This window comes from Elaeis guineensis, chromosome 9, assembly GCF_000442705.2.
Source record: "Elaeis guineensis isolate ETL-2024a chromosome 9, EG11, whole genome shotgun sequence".
Lineage (NCBI taxonomy): Eukaryota > Viridiplantae > Streptophyta > Magnoliopsida > Arecales > Arecaceae > Elaeis > Elaeis guineensis.
In genome coordinates, this window is record NC_026001.2 from 17,739,575 (window position 1) to 17,763,470 (window position 23,896).

A 23,896-nucleotide genomic window follows, 5' to 3' on the forward strand; every position below is an offset into this window, starting at 1 on the left:
TTAATGCTTGAACCACAAACCATTGATAGGTCCGCTATGGTGGCTAGTGGTAACAACAAATCAGCCACAAACATGGAGAGAGGAACAACATTTGAAGGAAGAAAAGGTGGCCAGCTAAAATCCAAAATCGTGATGGATTATGGTGCACTTACTGCAAGAAGTCTCGCCACACCCGTGAAAAATGCTGGAAACTTTATGGAAAGCCTCCAAGCCGAGAATGGAGCCAGAAAGGAGGTCAACCACGGTCGAGTAGTCTCAACCAAGAAGAGATGGAGAGGGTGAGATCATTGATCAACAGTCTTGGAAAACCTGAAGGATCTCCAGGTACTTGTTTTTTGGCATATTCAGGTGAGCTTCCATCTTCCATTGGATTAAATATCTCAGGTATAACCTTCACCAACTCCTGGATCATGGACTTAGGAGCAACCAATCATATGACCCATTCATCCAATATTGTTTCAACGTATACTCCATGTCCAAGCAGTAGGAAAATAGCCACAGTCGATGGATCCTTGACCACTGTAGCAGGTTTTGGGGATGTCAAAATAAGCCCATCAGTAACTTTGAAAAATGTCTTTCACATTCCTAAATTGTCCACAAACCTAGTCTCTATACAAAAACTCACTCGGGATTTATGTTGTAATGTGATGTTTCACAGTAGTTATTGTATATTTCAAGACAAGGACTCGGGGAGGATGATTGGACGTGCTAGAGAAAGGAATGGCCTCTACTATCTTGAAGCACCAGGCCAATTGAACATGACCAAGGGCAGATTACCCTCTTCCTTCATATCAGAGTTTGCCTTATCCAATAAAGAAAAAAATTTACTTCATCATTGCCGACTTGGACATCCATCGTTTAGGGTTATTAAAATTCTGTTTTCTTCTTTGTGTAAGGATTTAGATGTTAAAAAATTTCAGTGTGAGGTATGTGAACTTGCTAAACACAAGCGTGTCCCTTTTCCAATTAGTTATAAAAGAAGCTCTGTTCCTTTCTATCTTATTCACAGTGATATCTGGGGTCCATCTACTGTTTCTAATGTTTCTGGGGCAAGATGGTTTGTTTTTTCATTGATGATTGCACTCATGTTATTTGGATTTTTCTGCTTAAACATAAGTCTGATGTTAGTACTGTGTTTCCGAATTTTTGTTCCATGATCAAAAATCAATTCAGGGTCAATATCAAACGGTTTAGGTCAGATAATGCCAGGGACTATTTCAATCAAATTCTTATCCCATATTTTCAGAAAGAAGGAATAGTACATGAGTCGTCTTGTGTCAATATCCCACAGCAAAATGGGATAGCAGAGAGGAAAAATGGCGATCTCCTTGAAAAAACTAGAGCTTTGTTGTTTCAAAAAAATGTGTCTAAGATTTTTTGGGGGGAAGCAATTCTTACAGCCACTCATCTGATAAACCGTTTGCCTTCAAGAGTCTTGGGTTTTAAGAGTCCTATGGACATACTTTCAACATTTTATCCAGACCTAAACACTACAAACAACCTTGTCCCTAGGATTTTTGGGTGTGTATCATTTGTCCATATTCACAGTCAAAACAGGGGGAAATTAGATCCAAGGGCTCTAAAATGTATCTTTGTGGGCTATTCTTCGACTCAGAAAGGGTATAAGTGTTACCACCCTCCGTCAAAGAAATTCTATGTCTCGGTGGATGTTACATTCAATAAACAAGAGTCTTATTTCACTAATCCTTATCTTCAGGGGGAGAATTCAACTAGGGAAGATAAGAAAGATTTTTTTGCTTGATTTATCATCAATTCCTATGTCTAAAATCTTGGATCCTGTACCTGCACCTCTTTGTTCATCCTGTTCCAACCATGTGCCTAGGAGTCCTTCTGAATCTGTGCCTGAACCCACACCCAGACTTGAACCCGTGCCTGAAACACCAAATGAATCACAAGAAAAGATCGATTATGCTCTTGAAAATGTGAGATTTGGTAAGGTGTTCACAAGGAGAAAGATGGCTGCTCCTGAACCTGTGCAGGTCCAAGAATTCAACTCGGATTCTTCGAATAAGGTAACAATTTCTAACCATCCATTGCAAGATGAAACTGAGTTCATATTGATAATGATGACCAGGACCTTCCAATTGCCATTAGAAAAAGAACTAGAAGATGCACAAAGCAACCATTATACCCTCTTGCACATTTTTTGTTGTTTAAGAATTTTTCACCATCTTATAGGGCTTTTCTTGTAAGCCTAAATACCATCACCATTCCTACCACCTTATCTGAGGCTTTGTCCAATGAAAAATGGAAACAAGCTATGAATGTGGAGATGGAGGCGTTGGAAAAGAACAAGACTTGGGAGTTGGTGAAGTTACCGGCAGGAAAGAAATCGGTGGGTTGTAAGTGGGTGTATACGGTGAAGTATAGGGCAGATGGGTCAATTGAAAAATACAAGGCACGGTTAGTAGCCAAAGGATATACTCAAACCTATGGAATTGAATATTTAGAGACCTTTGCTCCCGTTGCAAAGATGAACATAGTCAGAGTATTGTTATCACTAGCAGCTAATTATGGTTGAGAGTTGCAGCAATTTGATGTCAAAAATGCTTTCCTACATGGGGAACTAGAGGAAGAGATTTATATGGAGGTTCCACCAGGATATGGGAAGAATTTGGCTGCTCATACTGTGTGTAAATTGAAAAAAGTATTGTATGGCCTTAAGCAATACCACGGACATGGTTTGGGAGATTTACAAGAGTTATGTTGGCTATGGGATACAAGCAAAGCCAAGGGGATCACACATTGTTCATTAAAGACTCTTCTTCAAGGGGAGTTACAGCCCTACCGGTGTATGTTGATGACATAATAGTGACAGGAGATGATGTTAAGGAGAAACAGGTCTTGAGTCAATATTTGGCTAAGGAGTTTGAGATTAAATCGTTAGGGAGACTGAAGTATTTTCTTGGGATTGAGGTCGCTCACTCTAAGCAGGAAATTTTTATCTCTCAACAAAAGTATATCATAGATCTTCTCAAGAAAACTGGCAAGGCAGCATGCAAACCAGCAAGTACTCCCATAGATCCTAATCTTAAACTTGGAAAAGCAGAGGAAAATGCTGCAGTAGACAGAGAAATGTATCAATGCCTAGTAGGAAGACTCATTTATCTCACACACGACCAGATATAGCATACGCAGTAAATGTGATTAGTCAATTTATGCATAACCCAAAGGAAGTTCATCTACAAGCAGCTCATAAAGTACTACAGTATCTCAAGGGAACACCAGGGAAAGATATCTTGTTTAGACGAAATGGAGGATTGATACTTGAGGCATACACTGATGCAGATTATGCTGGATCAATTGTTGATAGAAGATCAACCTCAGGATATTGCACCTTCCTCGGTGGGAATCTTGTGACGTGGAGAAGTAAAAAACAAAGTGTGGTAGCTCGGTCAAGCGTAGAGGCTGAATTCCGGACAATGGCTCAAGGTGTGTGTGAACTACTTTGGTTGAAGATCATCCTTGAAGACCTGAAGATTAAGTGGGATGGTCCTATGAGACTCTATTGTGACAACAAATCTGCAATCAGCATAGCTCACAACCCAGTACAACATGACCGGACGAAGCACATTGAAGTCGACAGACACTTTATCAAAGAGAAATTGGAGAGTGGGTTGATTTGTACACCTTACGTGCCTACACATGGTCAACTTGCTGATGTTCTTATTAAAGGTTTGAGTAGCTCAGTTTTTCAGACTATTGTATCCAAGCTGGGAATGGAGAATACCTATTCACTAGCTTGAGGGGGAGTGTGGGAAAACCGTGTATGCTTAGTTAGCTATTTTAGGAAATTCTTTTGGTAACAGATTGTATCCTTAGAATTAATCCTATATAGCTAAGGTTTCTATTCTGTTAGGATGTCCCGTACATCATGGGATCTGATTTAGTAATCCTATTTTGTTAGGGTGTCCCATAAATCATGGGATTTGATTTAGTAATCCTATTTTGTTAGGGTGTCCCATAAATCATGGGATTTGATTTAGTAATTTATATTTTTTGGATGCTATGGTTGTTATATATATTCTGCCGTAATATTCAAATTGAAATACAATTCCTCTTTTCAAATTTCGACAGTATTCAAGCACATTTTCTTAACCACGGCTTTCTTAAATTTCTTCCTTTCACATGTAGGGTTGCAAATGAGTCAAGCTGTTCATGGATGACTTTCTCAAAACTCCATTCTATGTTGTTTTTTGTCTTCTCTCTTGCGAGCCCTTTGATATGTAATCAGGCACATTTAACCAGGCTTCCTTGAATATTCCTCTCACATGTATGGCTGCATATGAATTGATCTTTCCATGAATGACTCTGGCTCTGCCTGATAATAGGCTTAGCTCATTCCATCAGGAAACAAGCCAAGCTCAAGCTTCATTTAAAGCCCCAGCTCATAAATGAGCCAAGGCTGGAAAACTTGGGAGTCACAAAAATGAGCAGAATCTGGAGTTCAATGATAGGCTTTTTTAGTTAGGAACTGAATCTGAACCGTACCTGTATATTTCTAGTTTAGTGCAGCTCAAGCTTGGCTCAAATCCGAATACCACTTTCATATATCAAGTGAAGCCTGAGCACCCTAAAGCTTGACTCTCAGTGGTTTGTCTCTTTGTCCTTGACTGCTTTCACACTCATTTCTGACTATGTTCTACATGGTCTAAAACATAATGTAGATTTTTTGATTCACTCCAACTGATGATCAAATTCAGTGGCGTTAGAATTTTAGATATATGTTCAAAACATTTACATTCAGATTTCAAAGGCCTATTAAAGATGAAGGCCTGTTTGATGTAGGATACTGGGGCTAGGGCTGGGTGCAAGCAGTGGTAGGCAAAGAAGTATAAAATTCTTATGATTTGAAAGTTCTGGATGCTTGCTGTCTAGGAGTGAGAAATAGGGCAAGATCCGAATTAGATTCCACATATAGTGGGGAAAGGGAGCTTATGTATTAGCCAAGGTTTGCCATCTTAGCACCAGGCCCCATACCGTGGCAATTTGTTACTGTGTGAGTACGGGGCTAGTTTGGCGTACCAAGTGTTGGTACATCTTTTCTACTGTATAATGATACCGAACCCGTATGGTACGATATGCTCCATACGATTTGCTTCGGTACGGTATGCCAAAATTTATTAGCCCTAGGGTTTTTGGAGGTCTCAAAACATACTAGATGGTATGGCAAAACGTTATTAGCCCTAGGGTTTTTGGAGGTCCCAAAACATAAGCTAGAGTTTCTAGGGTTACACGAATGTCAAACTAAGTGAACTCTAGATCAAGATTTGTTTGAGATAAGAATAAATTAAAAGGAAGTTTTCTGCAGCAGATCAAGGTCGAGCAGAAACATGATCCAGCTATGCGACAATTCACCTGTCAAGAAAACGACAGCAATACTTGACAAGGACATTGAGAATGATGAAATTTTAATAGATCAGATTTAATAACATGCAGATACCAATCTAAAATGCAATAATCCAGTAAAGAAGAGGAATAACCGAAGAATATATAAGAAAAAGCGATAATAGCAGCAAGTAGAAGAAATAAGCGAAGAAAGTAGTTGTTCCAGGTCTTTTCTTTAATCTCCATCAAATTTCCACATACGATCTATTGGATGCCTAATGCAGTCCATATATAAAAGCCACCTACTATTCCTTCCTATTTGGTGTCTTAGACTCCTACACTTCCAAGATTCTTATGAACCAAGCTGATAAAGAAAGAAAAATAACTTTAGTTGGGTATCACTGTTCATGCAATTGTAGCATGAAACAATGCTGAACAGGAATTTTGCTATCAGTGTTCATAGTACTGTAGCATGAACAGTGCTTGAAACCAACCCCTTTATTTACCATGAACTAACTACTTGGGAATCAAATCAATGCCATCAGATGAAGTTGCAGTGACTTCTCGCCTCATGATGGTTCATGATAGCAGGGTGGGGCCTTAAAATGCCTTGATAGCCTTTCAATCTTGCAATCTCAATCCTTCCTTGCTCATAACAGTGAAAAGATGCTTATAATGCTGAGATTTGTAACCATTCCGTCCACCTTAAGCCATAAAAGCCTCTCTTCAATGGCAATCGCATCACTAGACGTGCCAATCCAATAGTTACATTAAATCCCTGATCCTAGACACACGTTCTCTTAGCCTCAGCATCTTAGTTTGTCCATTGTCATAATTTGGTTTGTTTTGTTGCTAGTAGCTAAGTTTCAAGAAAACCATAAGTTGAAAAATACAAAGATTGTTTAGGAGATCTTTGTGAACTACCTAAGTTTTTAATTCATTGAAACTACATCTAACTACCAAAATTCAAGAAAAAACTACATGTAAAATAACTATTATTGCCATACTTAGGAAGGGAATACCATTTACAATAATTACTATATGACTTTAATCGGAATATATAGTATCAAAGAGTATGAAGCACCATCATTAAATAATCAGATGTGAAAAAAAGTATGAAAAATATTGGCTTATAATTTGTAATGATTGTAATAACAAATGGGTATCAAGCTAGATTAGCATGCCTTAAAAGCCATATAAGGTATGATTAAATGACAAGGAGTATGGCATTTATTAAGATAAATCTATTAATAAAAAAGAGAACAACCAATGCTTTTGTGGGATTTTAAAAATTAAAAAAAAAAGCCAATTAGAGCAAAGAGGGAGCAATTTATTATTCTCACTATTCACAATGAAAGGGCAAAAATTTGTTTTGATTTTCATTCTGCTTCATAATAAGAAGAACATATTAGTAATATATACACACACAAACACATGCATGCATGTGTACGTGCGCGCACAGGTATATATAGGAAATAAAAACACTAGATTATATCGGATTGTGGGCCTCAACTCTCAAGTCTCTTCCTTGATTAATTAGGGTTGACAAAACTGGGTTTACAAATGGCGGACACAATTAACTTTAATAGGGCCAATGGTGTTATTTTTGCTTTATTTTTCTTTCTTTAATGGAGAGAGTAGTCTAGTGTTTGGGAATTGGGAGACACCAATCAGCACTGCCCTTTTTTGGCCCCTCATTCTGCTGAATAAGATGTATGAGCAACATGCGATATGGAAAACAACAGCTTGAGTTGGATATAGAGTTCACATAACCCTGAGGAAATTGGAAACATGTCTGAACAGGATCACATGTGCTAGCTCTTTTTCCTCCATCTGATTAAGGTAGCGGAAGTCCAATGCTTGATTTTTAGCGGGGCCAGCATCTAACAGCATTTTTTTGTTTTTTTTGCGATCTAACAAGCTTCAAAAATTTTACAAGTTCCCTCATTGCAAGACCTCACCTCAAACCTTTGAAGTTTGAACTAATATCAAAGAGGGGGATGGACCTCTCCAAGCTTAGAAAGGGAGAAATTGGGACCTGACATAAATCTAGAAGGTCAGTAAGTAGAAAGAGAATATTTTAGAACTCATATAAAAATGGAACGACCCTTCCAAGTTATTGTAAGCTTTGAAAAGAAACTATAGGAGGAAAGGAGAAGGCAAGCTCTAATGGGGAACTGCATCCATCTGCGAGGCACATATTGTTGTCAAAATCCAAAATCTAACATGGTCCACTGGGACTTCTAACTAATTCTCACCCGATTCTATAGAATCTTAAGTGCAAGGTTTGAAATATCAAGGTACAGGGGAATATAGATTGGGATGGAACAGTCCATGTCGTATTGAAGATTGCACCAACAAAGGGTATTGATGGGTATGCGCAGATTTGATTGATACAGACTTCGCATGGATTTTTTAGTTCAATGTTTTTGAACTTATACATTTGCAGTGTAGATTTTGGGGATTAATCTAAAACATATATATGATGATTAAACAACATTTGGTCCTTGTGTGACAAAATTCTCATGTTACTTTTTCTTAGAGGTAAAATTCTACTCAATTTTTTGGAGAACTAAGTCAAAAACAAGAGGGGGATTTACCTAGATAGAATGATTTTCTAGTCTGAAAACAGAAAATCAATCTTCCGTCTCACAAGCCGATCTCCTTGGACAGTCTTCCCTTCTCCCTCACTTTGTTCACACCTTCAAATGGTGGAGAACAATTCTAAACAGAGGTTGTTTTAGCCATTCCAAGCAATTCCTTTCTATTTGGGGCTGGTACGAGCTTGGTTCTAGGCAAGCCATCCATTCTCTCCAACCTGCTCAATCCGAGTTCAATTCAAATAGTTCAGTTGTGGTTCAGGCAGTATTTGCCTGAACTAGACCCCCTTGTACTGCCAAGATGTCAATATGGTATATATTGATGGATACATACTGTACTGATTAGAATTTCAAACATCATTCTAATATTGATTATGTGCACTAGTACCCAATATTCCCTTCTTTTCTTTCTTTTTTTTCTTTTCTCCTTTTTCTGCAGAACACTGCTACCATTTGCAAGGTTTATGTATTGTATTATTTATGTATTGGTGCTGCAATTTTGCAGGTAACCATAGGGATGGATTGTCTGTTGGGAAAGCAATAACATCAGGATTCAAAGCAGCTGACCTTGTAATTTCTCATCTTAATTCCTGTAGCAAACAAGATGCTTGATGGAACATAATATATAAACTCTTAACTGCCAATTCATTTAATAAATCAAATATTCACCAGCTTGTTCTTTGTTGTTTCGGTGTCTTTTTGTCTAACATTCAGAATTAATTTCATTATGCATTGGATGGCTGGATGAATTATGGTTATGCTTTAGGGTCTTCATGACCTTTTTCACATGGTCTTTACTTGTTTTTTCCTTGCAAGGCTCATTGTGATCAATTTTAGGTTTGACTTTGGTGTCATGGTGCTCAGTTCCGGTATTCTTCTCGTTCTTATCCTATTCACCTACAAACCATGTTGGCTGGATTACTACTACAAAATTTCACCCTCCTCCAGGTCCATGTGGTTACAGGATTTTGCATTTTCTGGAACTCGGAGCAAACGATCAATGATAAACAGTTTTGATCCAATTTAGTTACGGTCCATGAAGTGCCGTAGTGGCCTAATTATTAGAACTTCTTAGGCCAGTGGCTATAACTGAGGAACAACATTAGTCTCCTTGCCAATTATGTTCAGCTCCCTTGGATGATGAAGGTCAGTGTATTGGAATTTGGCAACTGACAGAAATTTCTTAACGAAGAAATTTATACTCTTAGCCTCGTGACGACAGATAGTTGAGTTGAAAAGGTTCTATTTTTTGGGATTTTTGCATCTATGCCGCTGTACATATTTGATTTTGCATGTATACCCCTATTATTTTTTATATAGAGCAGATACTTATCGATTTTTTTTTTTTTTTTTTTTTTTTTTTTTTGTGAGAATGCCCTGCCATTTGCTTTGATCACCAGCCATGGCGCACGTGCGTGCGCGCGCGCATATATATATATATATATATATATATATATATATATATATATATATATATATATATATATATATATATATATATGTATATAACCAGAATATAAAATGGTTGGTGGAGATGGATATGCCTTTCGTTCCATCTTTCCTTTTTTTTTTTTTTTTCCTGTTCTATCTTGTGGCTCCTGTAACATTGAAGCACTATTAAAGCTATACTTCTCCATGATATGATTGTAATGCTCAATGAAAATGACCCTCTTAAATCTTATTTCACAAAGTTAAACTTTGCAATTGAGAAATGACAAGAAAACATACTTAGCAAGAAGAAATAGAGAACCGCACTAGTTATGCAAGTTTGACGGGATATATGCAATTTTTTCATGTGATGCGTCCGAATTATGTCATCTATGTGACACAGATGCCTCCATGGATGCTATAACTAGAAGCTATTTTGGAAATTCTTACCTCTTGATAGATTCTAGAAGATATAACACATATCAAGGAGAAAATATGTTGATAAACCGACTCTTAGTTTTTCTTCTCCGAAATTTCTCCATATCTTCCATGGATTTTTCGGATTGTTTGCAGTTTTTACTAACTGAATACTTCCCAAATGTTCAATTTGTCACAGATCCCTTAAATAAAAGCCTGTGCACCCACTTTTTACTGACATATTCAATACAAGGGAAATTCCAAAGAATATCAGCTTATTAGTCTCTAACAAGTTTTTCCCAGAAATATCATATCAGAAATTTTTTTTTTTTTGTGTGTGTGTGTAAAAACGGATCGTTCATACAATTATTATGTGAATACATTCTGAAAAATTAGATAATAAAATATCTCTCTAAGGACAAGAGGTCAAGTTCAAATCCGATCAAAGAGTATCTCTGAAGTGCTCCACTCTAAATGCTGCCATGTTCACATCACTTTAAACAAAGCAAGCTGTACCAAGAAGCTAAGAAGTATTAACTTGGGACAACACGGAGACAACCTTAGCCTAGCCTATCCCAGCCCAAGCTGCATTTCTAATGGTAGTCATCATACCATCATATCTTTTTTTGGTTGGAACCATCATAACTGGCTTTAGCTAAAGGTCCTGTAACCTTCACCAAGGTCACTAATATGTACTTTTGTTAGTTTGTGCAAGATCCACATTTGACCCTCTCTTTGCGGTGGTTCTTTTCTTTACACTAAAGATGTTGAGTGGAAAGAAACTAATGATGTAGTGTTGACTCTCTATGCCCAAGTTTTAACCATGTCAAACTCAAAACTTTGGGTGAAAAGAAAGAGTAAACAAAAAGTCTTCCACAATGTCGCTTTCGTATGAGCACGAGGATTAGATTCTCATCGGAAAGATCTTCATTAAGATCCATGTTTTTGACAGCTGAGAATGGTGGGCCTAAATGAGGTAGGTTTGCTCTTCCACTTATTTTACTTCAAATATAATAATTCCAATACATGTTGCACCCAAAAAATAAGAGAAATCCAATACATGCAAGCACTACGTATACATCATGACCTCTGAAACTTTTTCTTTAGTTAGACTTGAAAACACATCATACAAGCCATGCAATCGCACTCTATAACCACTTGAATATGACAAAATTATATCTTGTAAGCTTAGGTTTGTGTACTTCTAGTGTCTTATTGAGCTGTATCTTTGTATTTCAAAAAGGCATTCATCTCAAAAAGCTTCCTCCACTCAATGATCTCTTAAGATATTGGCATCTGTCTTACTTCTCTCCCATCCTTTTTGTTAGGAAAATTATGTCTGCCATTTAGTCCATCCACTCCATGACATTATTTCCTACTCTAAAAGAGGAAGACAAAAGAGGACCACCATCTCAAAAGAGACAGGAGAATAGAATAGAGAGTCTAGTGCGCCACTCTCCACTTGAGATTAAAGGTTGTCTCTTGTGCGATAGTCCAGTTCCAATAAGGCGCTACCCTACAAATCCATGGTCTCACTTCCCAGCCATTAGCTGCCAAGATGCCTCCTTCGATCTCGAGAGTTGTAGGTTTTGAGTTCTTCCTTCTTGGGTCAAAGTATACTAAGCCATGGATCTTTATTGAATGGCTGCAAAAGAAAAAACAATTATTCAGAATTAGACTACATATATGTAGTGAAATGATCAATACATGCATCAAAGATGATAACCACCATGCATTAATGCATACAGGGAGATGATGGGAGAGGAGACATTCATTCCTCTCCCTAATTAGAAACCTCTTTGTTACAGCAAGCACAAAAATAGGGCACACACAGATTCGTATAATCACACAGAATAGAGAATAGAAGAAAAACAAACATAGGATTTACGTGGTTCGGCTGAAAAGCCTACGTCTACGGGCAAGACACAGAGAAAAATTTTACTATGATGAAAAGAATGATACAATCACTCAGAACTCTCCAAACCCTAGCCGCAATTTGATTTTCCAAACCTCTCTCACAAAACTGTCGAGATTGGCAGAAAGTACAATATTTATACCGATCCGTACTGCGGGGGGCGTTGTCCCTTGTACCTCCCAAAAAATTTTATTCAGATTGCAACGCGGGCTTTTCGGATCGGATCATAGTTCGAGCCTATAAAAAATATCCAAAATTCAAGCCACATTAACAATTCTTCACCTTGGCTTAAATTTTTACTATCATCAACAAAATCATCTCAACACTCTGTCTTGCCAAATGCCCTCGCAAGGGTACTACTGAGCACTACAAACACCAACCAAGTCTAGGCAATGCCTAAACTTGCTAACTAGAACTATCTTGATCATCATATCTGTCGGATTATCATGTGTAGAGACTTTCTGTACAACTATAGTACCTTGTGATACAATGTCCCAAATGAAGTGATATCTAACATCAATGTGTTTCATTCGCTCATAGTACATCTGGTTCTTTGTAAGATGAATGGCACTCTGACTGTCATAAAATACTGTTGACTTGTTCTGCATCAATCCAAAATTACTCACCAAACCCTGTAATCATATAGTTTCTTTTACTGTTTTTGCTAGAGCCATATATTCAGCTTCTGTGATAGACAAAGCAATTGTAGTTTGCAATGTTACCTTTCAACTAATAACACTACCAGAAAGAGTAAACAAATAACCTGTCAGAGATCTCCTCTTGTCTAAGTCCTCTGCAAAATCTGAATCCACATAGCCAACAACTGAATCACTCATCTTGGCTCTATCGAATGTCAGACCAACATCTATAGTACCCTTTAAATATCTTAAAATTCATTTCACTGCTTGCCAATGCTCTCTCCCAGGACACGCTATGTATCTACTCACAACACTGACTGCATGTGAAATGTCAGGTCGAGTGCAAACTATAGTATACATGCTACCCACAGCACTAGAATAAGGAATACTGGACATGTGCTCCATCACCTCATTTGTTTTAGGTGACATATCTGCAGATAACTTGAAATGGATAACAAATTAAATAATTACAGGCTTAGAATTATTCATGTTGAAATGCTGAAGTACTTTCTCAACATAAGTCTGCTGAGACAAGAAAAGCTTTCTAACACTTCTGTCTCGGATAATCTCTATTCCCAAAATCTTCTTTGCAGCACCCAAATCCTTCATCTCAACCTCATCACTCAATTACTTTTTCAGTATATTAACTTGTGACATGCTTTTAGCAGCAATAAGCATGTCATCTACATACAACAGCAAATAGATAAAGGAATCATCTGAAAGCTTTCTGTGATATACACAACTATCATATGAGCTACGGATAAAGCCATTACAAATCATGAATGTATCAAATCTTTTGTACCACTGCCTAGGAGACTGTTTCAAACCATATAAAAATTTCTTAAGCAAGCAAACATGATTTTCCATACTTGGAATGATAAATCCTTCAGACTGACTCATATAAATTTGCTCATCCAACTCACCATGCAAAAATGCTGTCTTCATATCTAATTGCTCGAGCTCTAGATCATGAAGAGCAACTATGGCAAGAAGGACTCTGATGGAACTGTGCTTCACAACTGGAGAGGATACTTCATTGAAGTCAATCCCCTCCCTCTGAGTAAAGCCTTTAGCTACCAACCGTGCCTTGTAACGAGGTGCTTCTATCCCTGGAGTGCCTTCCTTTTTCTTGAAAACCCACTTGCAGCCTACCACTTTCTGTCCCTTAGACAATGTCACAAGCTCCCAAGTTTGATTCTTGTGAAGTGATTCAATTTCTTCACCCATAGCACTGACCTATTGATCTGCATCTGAACAAGAAATAGCTTCCCTATAATTACTTGGTTCATGCACATCAACTATCTCAGCAACTGATAAAGCATACGCAACTAGATCTGCATATGCATATCTCTGCGGAGGTCTGATCTATCTTCTCTCCCTACCAGTTGCAATGCTATATGGCTTTTGTTGCTGTTGTTCAGGTGCATCCTCTTCTTGATCAGGATCCTACACCTCATCATCTGGATCATCGGATTGAACTGCTAAAGTATCAACATCAAGCTTCACCTGTTCTCTAACACCATGATCTGATTCTGATATGGACTTCTTCCTCTGACCATCCAATAAAACAGACTCATTAAGTGTCACATCTCTACTGATTATTAATTCTAGAGACTTTGTATCATTGCACCACAACCTATAGCCTTTCACTCCAGATGCATACCATAGAAATATGCATTTCTTTGCCCTCGGCTCAAGCTTACCATCCCTCATATGAGCATAAGTAGGACAACCAAATACTCTCAACTAAGAGTAATCAGCAGGTGACTGGACCAGATCTCAAAAAAAATTTTACACTCAATAGCTGTAGATGGAGATCGATTTATCAAAAAATAGGCTGTATTAATTGCTTCAGCCTAGAAATTCTTTTCCAAACCTGAATGTGAGAGCATGCTTCGTGCTTTGTCACAAAACGTTCTGTTCATGCGTTTTGCAATACCATTCTGTTGTGGTGTCCCACTACAAGTGCAGTGTCTCTCTATACCTTCATCACTGCAGAAAGCATCGAACTCATGATTACAAAATTTCAATCCATTATCAGTTCTAAGGTGCTTGACCTTCTTTTCTGTCTGCTTCTCGATCATCGTCTTTCACTTAACAAAAGTTGGAAATGCCTCGTCTTTTATTTTCAGAAAATATATCCAAACCATTCGAGAATAATCATCAATCAAAGTCATGAAATATCTGGCATCATTCTTGAAAGGAATTCTGTTAGGACCCCATAGATTTGAATGGATGTAATCCACTGTACCTCTGGTCCTGTGCACTATCTTTTTGTTGAACTTCATCCTGGTCTGTTTGCCAAACACACAGTGTTCACAAAAATTCATAGATTCTATTTTCTGTCTGTCCAACAAATCCCGCTTGCTCAATACAGATCACCTTCTCTCACTCATATGACCAAGACGCAAATACCACAGCTGAGTCTGATTCTGATTACTGCTCCTAGATGCTACTGCAACTTCTTCTGAAACTATACTTTCCTGAAGAATATACAATCCTACAACCAAACTGCCTTTCATGAGTACCATAGAGCCCTTGCACACTTTGAGAATTTCATTCTCTGCATGGTATTTGTATCCATGAGAGTCTAGTGTCCCAAGAAAAATTAGGTTCTTCTTTAATCCTGGAATATACCAACACTCCATAGTTCTGACAATCCCATCAAACATCCTTAATATGATGTTACCTACACCCTCCACAGGTAATGCATGATCCTTCCTCAGAAATACTTTACCACTCATCTGTTTGTAAGTGACAAACCAATTTCTGTGTGGATACATGTGATAAGTAGCACCACTATCAAGGACCCAGGAACTCTGTCCATAATCTGAACTCATAGATAGAATTTCTCTAGCACTATCACTGTCATCAGAATTATGAAACCTATCAACAACATTCGCAGAACTCTCTGATTGCTTTCCCCTTTTATTTTTCAACTTGAGACAATCTCTCCTGTAGTGTCCCCGCTCCCCGCACTCAAAACAGTTAGCTTTTTTCATTCTAGACTTTGATCTAGCCTTAGATTTCTTTTTGCTTAAAGAACCTTCCCTTGACTGTATTTTTCCCCTGCTCAACAAACCCTCTCCCTCAGATCTGTCTCTATTATCTGAAAAATTCTTTTTCAACTTTTTCAATTTTAGTGAGTTACTAACATCATCTAGTGAAATACTGTCTTTCCCATACAACAGAGTATTAACAAAAGTCTCATATGAGGGTGGCAACGAATATAACACAATCAAAGCCCGATCCTCACTATCCATATCAATATCTATATTCTCCAGGTCTATAATGATTGAATTAAATTCATCCAGATGTTCTTTAATGGGCGTACCTTCATTCATTCTAAGATTGTACAGTCTTTTTTTTCAGATAGAGACGATTTGTCAGCGATTTGGCAGAATACAGCTCCTTCAATTTTTTTCACGCTTCAGATGCCGATTTTTCACTAGCAATCTCTCACAGAACATTATCAGTGACGCTCATGAAAATCACACTCGAGGCTCTCTCCTTCAGATCGGCCTTGTTCGCCTCCTTCATATCCTCTGGAAAGTTATTCTCAACTACCTTCCATAAACCTTGCAGAATCAAGGAAGATTTTATTTTAATCTTCCACAGACTGAAACTCAATCCTCCGTTAAACTTCTCTACCTCATACTTCGTTGAAGACGATGCCATCTGTGAACGCTAAACTGCACGCATACAACGCTTTGATACCAATTTGTTACAGTAAGTACAAAAATAGGGCACACGCAGATTCGTACAATCACACAAAATAGAGAAAAGAAGAAAAACAAACACAGAATTTACGTGATTCGGCTGAAAAGCCTACGTCCACAAGCAAGACATGAGAAAAAAATTTCACTATGATGAAAAGAGAGATACAATCACTCAGAACTCTCCAAATCCTAGCCGTAATTTGATTTTCCAAACCTCTCACAAAACTGTCGAGATTGGCAGAAAGTACAATATTTATACTGGTCCATACCGCGGGAGGCGTTGCCCCCCGCACCTTCCAATGAGATCAGTGGTGGGCTTCAGGCATGGACCTCCGCTACTACCATAGATCTCTCAAAAAATTTCATTTAGGTCGCAATGCGGATTTTTTGGATCGGGTTATAATTCGAACCCATAAAAAATATCCAAAATTCAAGCCACATTAACACCCTTTAAAGAAAATAATGTGTAGCTAGATGTCCCATTACAGTGCATGCATGGGAGATATGAATAAAATATACAAATGGAAAGAGATTGAAAAGAAAATAAATATGAGAGTAAAAGAACACATGCATAGAGAGAGAGAGAGAGTAGTCATGCGAATGACTACTTGCCAAGAGGGGAGAAGGGGAGGGCTATTTGCAGAGTTCTTGGGGCGAATAAACTCTGTTCAAATTTAAAATTAAATGCAGCTAAAGCACATGGCGATTGCTTTCATAAAAATTAGTAGAAAGGAGATTTTATATTCAAACCCATTCGCCAGAGAAAGCCAATACAAAACAGAAATGGATACCGCTGGTCATAATATAGAAAGTGGATTTTATGATCCTCCCTTGAGTACTTAATTTTCTGAAAGGAATAGATATTTTAAAATTTTACTTAAAATGCCAAAATCTTGAGGCCTGAATATTTTGACCCTCAATTTCTAACATCCAACAACTAAAATGCTATTAGACTGTTCCACGAGATCGTCAACTATTTCAAATTTGTCAAAATTTAAAAATCTATTCGGGCACCAAAATAGTGGCATTGAAACCAAAGAAATAGAAAAATAAGTATTTTTATTCAGAGTATTCAAATGCGAGGATCTCCGACACCAAAATTTGGCATTTGAACACCAAAATGGGGTCCTTACAATGTCATGGTACAAGAAGGTTTTTATTAGAAATGATATTTGCTTGAGCTTGGAAGCTCTGGGGCACAAGCTAACATGAGTGAGTTTCTTCTTCTTCTTCTTCTTCTTCTTCTTCCTTTTTTTTTTTTTTTTTTTTTTTTTTTTTGGGTCATGTTGTTACTGCGCTTTAGGCACCATTAGACGCCTCGTGAACCCAAAAAGAAGAAGAAGAAGAAGAAGAGGGAAGGATTGGGCTTATCAACTTTGTCCCAAGGCTAAACTAAATGGAAGGTAATCAATGGGCTCTAGACTCCCCGTTAAAGAGGACAAACAGTGCCCCCACTAGGAAACATTCTACCTTGTTTTTGATTTCAACTGATACGGCAATGCCACTTGCTTAAATTGTGACCAGGTTGGGGCCCATGCACTTTAGTTCATAGGTCTAGAAGTTGATAATGTTAAGAGGCCGGTGGCCAGCGTGGGTAAAGGTTGTCCTAATAATGGACAACAATGGTGGGACTAGTGACCAGGTCCCAGTATTGGACTTTGGTGCAAATGAAAGGGTGTTTTACTTGACAAAGAAGTCCCCTTGGCCTTAAAAGTATAGTGTTGTGAGGTATAGATTTTGGCTTGCACCTACTCTTAGCTCCTTGGTATATGCTCTCAATGCCAAAGATAAGGGCTAGAGTTTAGGGTTGAGGATCTTACAGAGAAATTTTGGTAAGCTCTTGGCAAGATGACATATTGACAGGAGGGGGAGGACAGAATCTCATTATTCTAATTAGAGAGTAATCCATGAGTTTCATGTGGATGAACTATAGCCAAAGTTCAAAAGAGCCAGGCACATGGTTGGCACCATAGGGTTTTAGCTTGATAGCATCCCCAAGTCCCAAAACTGCATGTAAAACAGAAGTAAAGCTATGGCCATAATGATCCTTTGGCAGACCGTTGCAGGTGCAAGCCCAAAGAGCAGGACATGGCAAAGAATTGTTTTTCAAGTACATTATGTGGATAAGACCATCTAACTAATCCGTACACTAAGCGATAAAGAATTGCATCAAAATATTTGACCTAGGTACCTACATGCTTCAATCAACCATTTCGGATATATGTAGCAATATGGTTTCTAAAAACGAATATAGAGGGGGGGAAAAAAAATTTAGCATGTATAGATGCATAATTGTATACCTAGCATGTTATTATTTCATAACTACTTGCAAAACTATATGTTAGAGAAGATAATAGGTACACCGAAAGCCGAAACCAAGGATCTTAGAGAGATCAAGGAGTTGTTTGGATAATCGGAATTAAAAACTGGATCTCTAGCATTACAAAACATAAGGCCTAGCTCAGCCTATATCAGTCGGCTCTCTCCCAGCTCATCTCATGCCGGCAAGGTCTTTAATTTTTACCTCTTATGAGATTCGAGCCAGTCTATCCCAATGCATTCCTACAAATTCTATGAATATAGGTTTGAACCGGCCTATAGGCCTGTGAATCCTAGTGGCTCACACAGGATCCTAAAAGGTTTTCTTTTTTTGGTGATATATGTAACTATTGGTCCAATAGTACAAGTATTGGCTTGAATGCTTTGCATGAGAGTTCCATGTAGCTGCACATGTACTCATGGGCATGGGTTTGTATGCACGCGAGGAGGGTGGGGTATGATCCATATCACTTTAGGCCTTACTATCATACACTTTCTTTCATAAGGAAGAAGGACAGAAGAAAAGGATGATGGAACGTTGAGTTCAAAGTGAGCTGTGGATTTGTTTGTTTCATTTTAAAAGGCCGGGATGTCCAATGATATGCAGTCATATAAATCCACCATATAGTCATCATGTATACATGGCACAACCTAGAACAAATGATGGTGCCTGAATTAAAGCATGCCATGGATAGTGGTCAAGTTATAACAATCGTACCACTGTTCTTCTATATATTTCAGCCCCTAACACAGATGAAGATTGATGATGTCTACAATCAGCAATGATCAACCCAATCCCACTTGAATTGACTAAACCAACCGTAAGTTCTCAAAGTCTTCACCAAATTTGTCAGACCTGGAACACAAACAAGCAGTAATTACATGAGCAGGGACAGGGTCTGACTGTTGCTTAAAAACGAGAGGATGGGGCTTGACTTGGATGCAGGTCTTGACTCACTCTTAACTCATTTGTACCCCTTGGTGGGGAGCACATTGGTTAGAATGATCTATATATATATATAGGTCAAAACAGTTGGGAAACACTTTCCAAGATTTTATTTTATTTTTCTGATAGACGACGCTTTCCAGGATTAAAACTAATTAGAACTTCCCCTAGTACCAGACGATTGCAAATTAACCAATAGGTTATAGCCCAGTCTTCATTGCACATTATACTAAATTAATTTGATGGACAGCAATTATTTGCTGGAAAACAATAACATATAGAATCTTCAACTGCACAGTTTTCTAATATGGATGACTTTATTAAATTAATTTTTTTAGGGACAGGAATGATTTGATTTAAAAATGCATAATTCTGTCATTAGTTAAAAGAATTAACTAATCTCAAAAATGGACTATAGCTTGGCTAGACAAGTCAAGAGCACTATCTACTAAGTAAGAGTGACAACAATTTGGCTTGGGGGGGACTTGGCAAGAGTTGTTTCTTGGAGCAATAACTTATCAGATTGCCCACATCCTTAACTCGCAAGAAGTCGGAATCCTCTATAAAGCCAAAGTTTGGCATTGGTCCTACCATTAGTCTCCTATTCTTTCAAACTACCTTGCATCAAGGTCTATGGCAGGTATGGGAGAACAGAAGTTGGCCATTATGGAAGTGGAAGAAGCATCGAAGAAGACATAGAAGCTTGTTGGGTGGATGTCTGATCAGGACACCATCTCTCAAAATCATTTCAGTACCACGCGATGCAGCAGGAAGAAAAAAAAAATAAAATAAAACAATTAAAATACGTGGATCAGCCACAAAAGGGCTCGCCTTCATGGAGCATGCAAACTTCACTATGAAAAAAAAAAATTTACAAGAGGAGACCTCACCCTCAACCTTTGTACATCCAATTCTCTCTCTCTAGAAGTTTTCCTCTCAAAAGTTCTCTCTCTCTTGGAAGACCCCCTGAAGTGATTGGCGTCCGTTGTCCAGGAGCCCTGCTCCTCTCACAGCAGCCTCACGCCTCTCTCTCTCCACTGGATCCCGTACTGCTCCGTACAGTGTGTCTTCAGCAAAAAACTGGATCCCCTATTTTCCTCTGTGTCACAGACCCTTTTAAAAGGGTTAAATATGACTTAGATTAGGTTTAAGAGTCCTTAATCAACCCAAATCACGTCCCAGACCATTGGATTAAGACCGGGACGTCCTTGGGCCCTCCGATCGCACTCCGGTTCACGGAATAGTACCGTGGACCGTGAGAAACGTGTGGAAAACATTCACGCGGTCCACAGGCCCACCCGTGGACCGCCCGATCCATGGTGGACCGGGGTGCAGGGCCCAGGCAGGGCGCCTGGGCCTAGGCCGGCCCGCGCGCACGGGCCGGCCGCGCGTTCGCCTGGGCCGGGCACCCGACTGGGCCGCGGGCCTGCCTGGGCCCCGCGCCCGGCTGGGTCACGCGTCCTGCGAGTTGGCCCCGCCTGGGTCACGCGTCCTGCGAGTTGGCCTCGCCTGGGCCACGCGCCGCCGCCTGCGGCCGTGCTGCCGCCACTCTGCTGACCTGCCGCCGGGTGCCGGCGGTCCTCCGTCATCTCGAGTTTCGTGCTGACTTCAAAAGTTCGTATCTCCTCCATCCGAGCTCCGTTTGGACGATCTTGATCTCGTTGGACTCCATTTTTTACCGCGAACCTCGCTGTGAACTTAGTATGGACTGAATCATGAGGCATCAAATCCTAACAATCTCCATCTTAACTCGATATTCGGCCTCCTCCAAACTTCAAGAGCTTTTGGATCTTCTCGCCCCCATACCCTGGGGCAATCGCCTGCTGATCATGGATGGACAAACATGGGAGTCGAGCCAGGCTGCTCGATCTCATCTCCATCGTATGCTGTGCTCCTTCTGACCTGAGACCTGCTCGGGACATCGTCCTGCGGCAATAGGAATCTTACCTTGTGACGTCGTCTTTAGTCTTTTCGAGTCTCCTATCTCGTGTTCGATCCGCCTCCTAGAGCTCCACCTAGCTCTGGACTCCATCTGGCTCTCGAAGCTCCACCTCGCACTGGGCTCCCCGCTAGGTAATAATATCCTCTACTCTCCTTCTTCCCCACCAGTACAATCCTATCGCCGCGTAGCACCCTCAGGATTCCTCCACCAGCTACCATCCTATAGCCTCTTGAATCTAGTCTGCTAAGTGAGATAAGATTCCGTCTGAAATTGGATATGTATCGGACCTCCTCCAATCTCTTCACTGCACCGTCATGTGTCCTCCAGCTGACCGTTCCAATGCCTCTGATCGCATAACTCGATCCATCTGACAGATATATAGTGCCCTCACTGTTCTCCAGGGAGTCAAACTACTCCTCTCTGCAACATACATGATAGGAGCATGCAGAATCTAATATCCACTGCTGGGAAGAAGTAGATACCTCGTCAGATATCTTCAGGACATCTCCATCTGAATCGCTGCCGGTCGTCACTATAGCAGCCACCGTTCGATTTTTGAGTTGAGGACAATCTCTGGCTAGATGCCCCAACTCCTTACACCGGTAACACTTGATTTGCTTAAGTCCCTCCTGGACTTGGACCGCCCTTGTTGCGATCTCCTGTCGCTCCGTCTACCGCCTCCTGCTCCTTCAAAAGTCATCAAAGCTGAGCTACCGCCACCTGAGCTCGAAGCTGGGTTCTCTCTCCTGAGAACCTCATTTTGGAGTATCGCTGCAGTGACCTCATCCATCTTGATGGTGCTCTTCCCCACTAGAAGAGCAGTCACTAAGGACTCGTACGAAGGAGAAAGTGACGCCAGCAAAACCAGCGCTCTGATTTTCTCCTCAACATTTTCACCAACGCTGAGGAGGTCGGTGAGGATCTTCTAAAAGTGGCTCAGATGCTCCTGCATGCTCTGTCCCTCAGTCATCCGCAGTTGGTAGAACTGCCTCTAGAGGAAAAGAGTGTTGGTGAGAGACTTCGTCATATACAACTCCTCGAGCTTCGACCACAGCACCGTCGGAAAAGTCTCGCTCAGCACATGAATCACCACTTCATCCGTCAGGTACATGCGAATGATACTCACCGTCTGCATCTGTAGCCGTTTTCAATCCCGCACCTCCATGGTGGTCGGCTTCTTATTGCACAAGAGAGTATCGATCAACCCCTGTTGGATGAGCACGTCCTTTACTCTTGCCTGCCACAAGGAGAAATTGCTTTTACCATCGAACTTGTTGATCTTCATCTTGATTGTTCCTGTCTTCTCCATCTTCAATCTTGCTCACCACCACTGCAATCTGCGTCTTTGTACCATCTTGCTTTGATACCACTTGTTGGGTGGATGTCTGACCAGGACACCACCTTCCAAGATCTTTTCAGTACCATGCGATGCAGCAGGAAGAAAGAAGAAACAAAACAAAATAATCAAAATACATGGATCAGTCACAAAAGGACTCGCCTCCACGGGGCATGCAAACTTCACTATGAAAAAAAAAATTTTACAAGAGGAGACCTCACCCTCAACCCTTGTACATCCAATTCTCTCTCTAGAAGTTTTCATCTCAAAAGCTCTCTCTCTCTTGGAAGACCCCTTGAACCTCTGAAGTGATTGGCGTCCGTTGTCCAAGAGCCCTGCTCCTTCTCTCACAGCAGCCTCACGCCTCTCTCTCCTCTGGGTCCCGTACTGCACCGTACGGCGCATCTTCAGCAAAAAATTGAATCCCTTATTTTCCTCTGCGTCACAGACCCTTTTAAAAGGGTTAAACATGATTTAGATTATGTTTAGGAATCCTTAATCAACCCAAATCACGTCCCAAGCCATCGGATCAAGATCGGGGCATCCCTGGGCCCTCCGATTGCGCTCCGGTCCATGAAATAGTACCATGGACCACGAGAAATGAGTGGAAAATGCCCACGCGGTCCACAAGCTCACCCATGGATCGCCCGGTCCAAGGTGGACTGGGGTGCAGGGCCCAGGCAGGGCGCCTAGGCCTGGGCCGCGCCCGCGTGCGAGCCTGTGAGCGGGCCGGGCCGCGCGCCCGCCTGGGCCGCCCGCCAGCCGGGCCGCGCGCCTGGGTCGAGCGTCCTACGTGTTGGCTCCGCCTGGGCCGTGCGGCGCTGGCCCACCATCAGGTGCCGGCGGTCCCCACCGCCTCGAATTTCGTACCGACTTCAAAAGCTCGTATCTCCTCCATCTGAGCTTCGTTTGGGGCGATCTTGATCTCGTTGGACTCCGTTTTTCACCACGAACCTCGCTATAGACTCAGTGTGGGCTGAATCATGAGGCATCAAATCCTAACAAAGCTCTTTGGTGGTCTACATGCACTACAAAAAAATTATGGAATCCTCAGTATTTCCCGTATGGATTTGTCAAGTGCCCACCACTGCATGCTTCTTTTTCTTTCCCCATCTCATTGATCTGTCATCAACAAAATAATATAAAAGCCAGTTCATCCCATATACCAAAGAAAACCTAGGGATGTGCTCTCTCTCGTTTACAAGCCTTTGCACGTAGTAATTACAAGTAATGAGGTTGCGAGGCAATTAATATTTGGACTATAGTATCCTAACAAATGGTTACAAC

General features: G+C 40.2%; 1 protein-coding gene across 7 annotated transcripts in view; it reads left to right on the top strand.

Moving 5' to 3' along the window:
- The window catches only part of LOC105051395 (protoporphyrinogen oxidase, mitochondrial), a 38,805-nt gene extending 29,517 nt beyond the window's left edge, over positions 1–9,288 (top strand). For 2 of the 7 annotated variants that reach the window (XM_073243053.1, XM_073243049.1), the window contains 2 exons: positions 8,455–8,519; positions 8,914–9,288. In XM_073243053.1, coding sequence (XP_073099154.1) covers positions 8,455–8,519; positions 8,914–8,976 — 128 coding nt within the window. In that variant the 3' untranslated portion in view covers positions 8,977–9,288. Of the gene's footprint in view, positions 1–8,454; positions 8,621–8,765; positions 8,819–8,897 lie in introns of those variants that run through there. The other 5 variants (XM_019852931.3, XM_073243050.1, XM_073243051.1 and 2 more) reach the window with 5 other exon arrangements.
- The last annotated feature ends 14,608 nt before the right edge of the window (positions 9,289–23,896 follow it).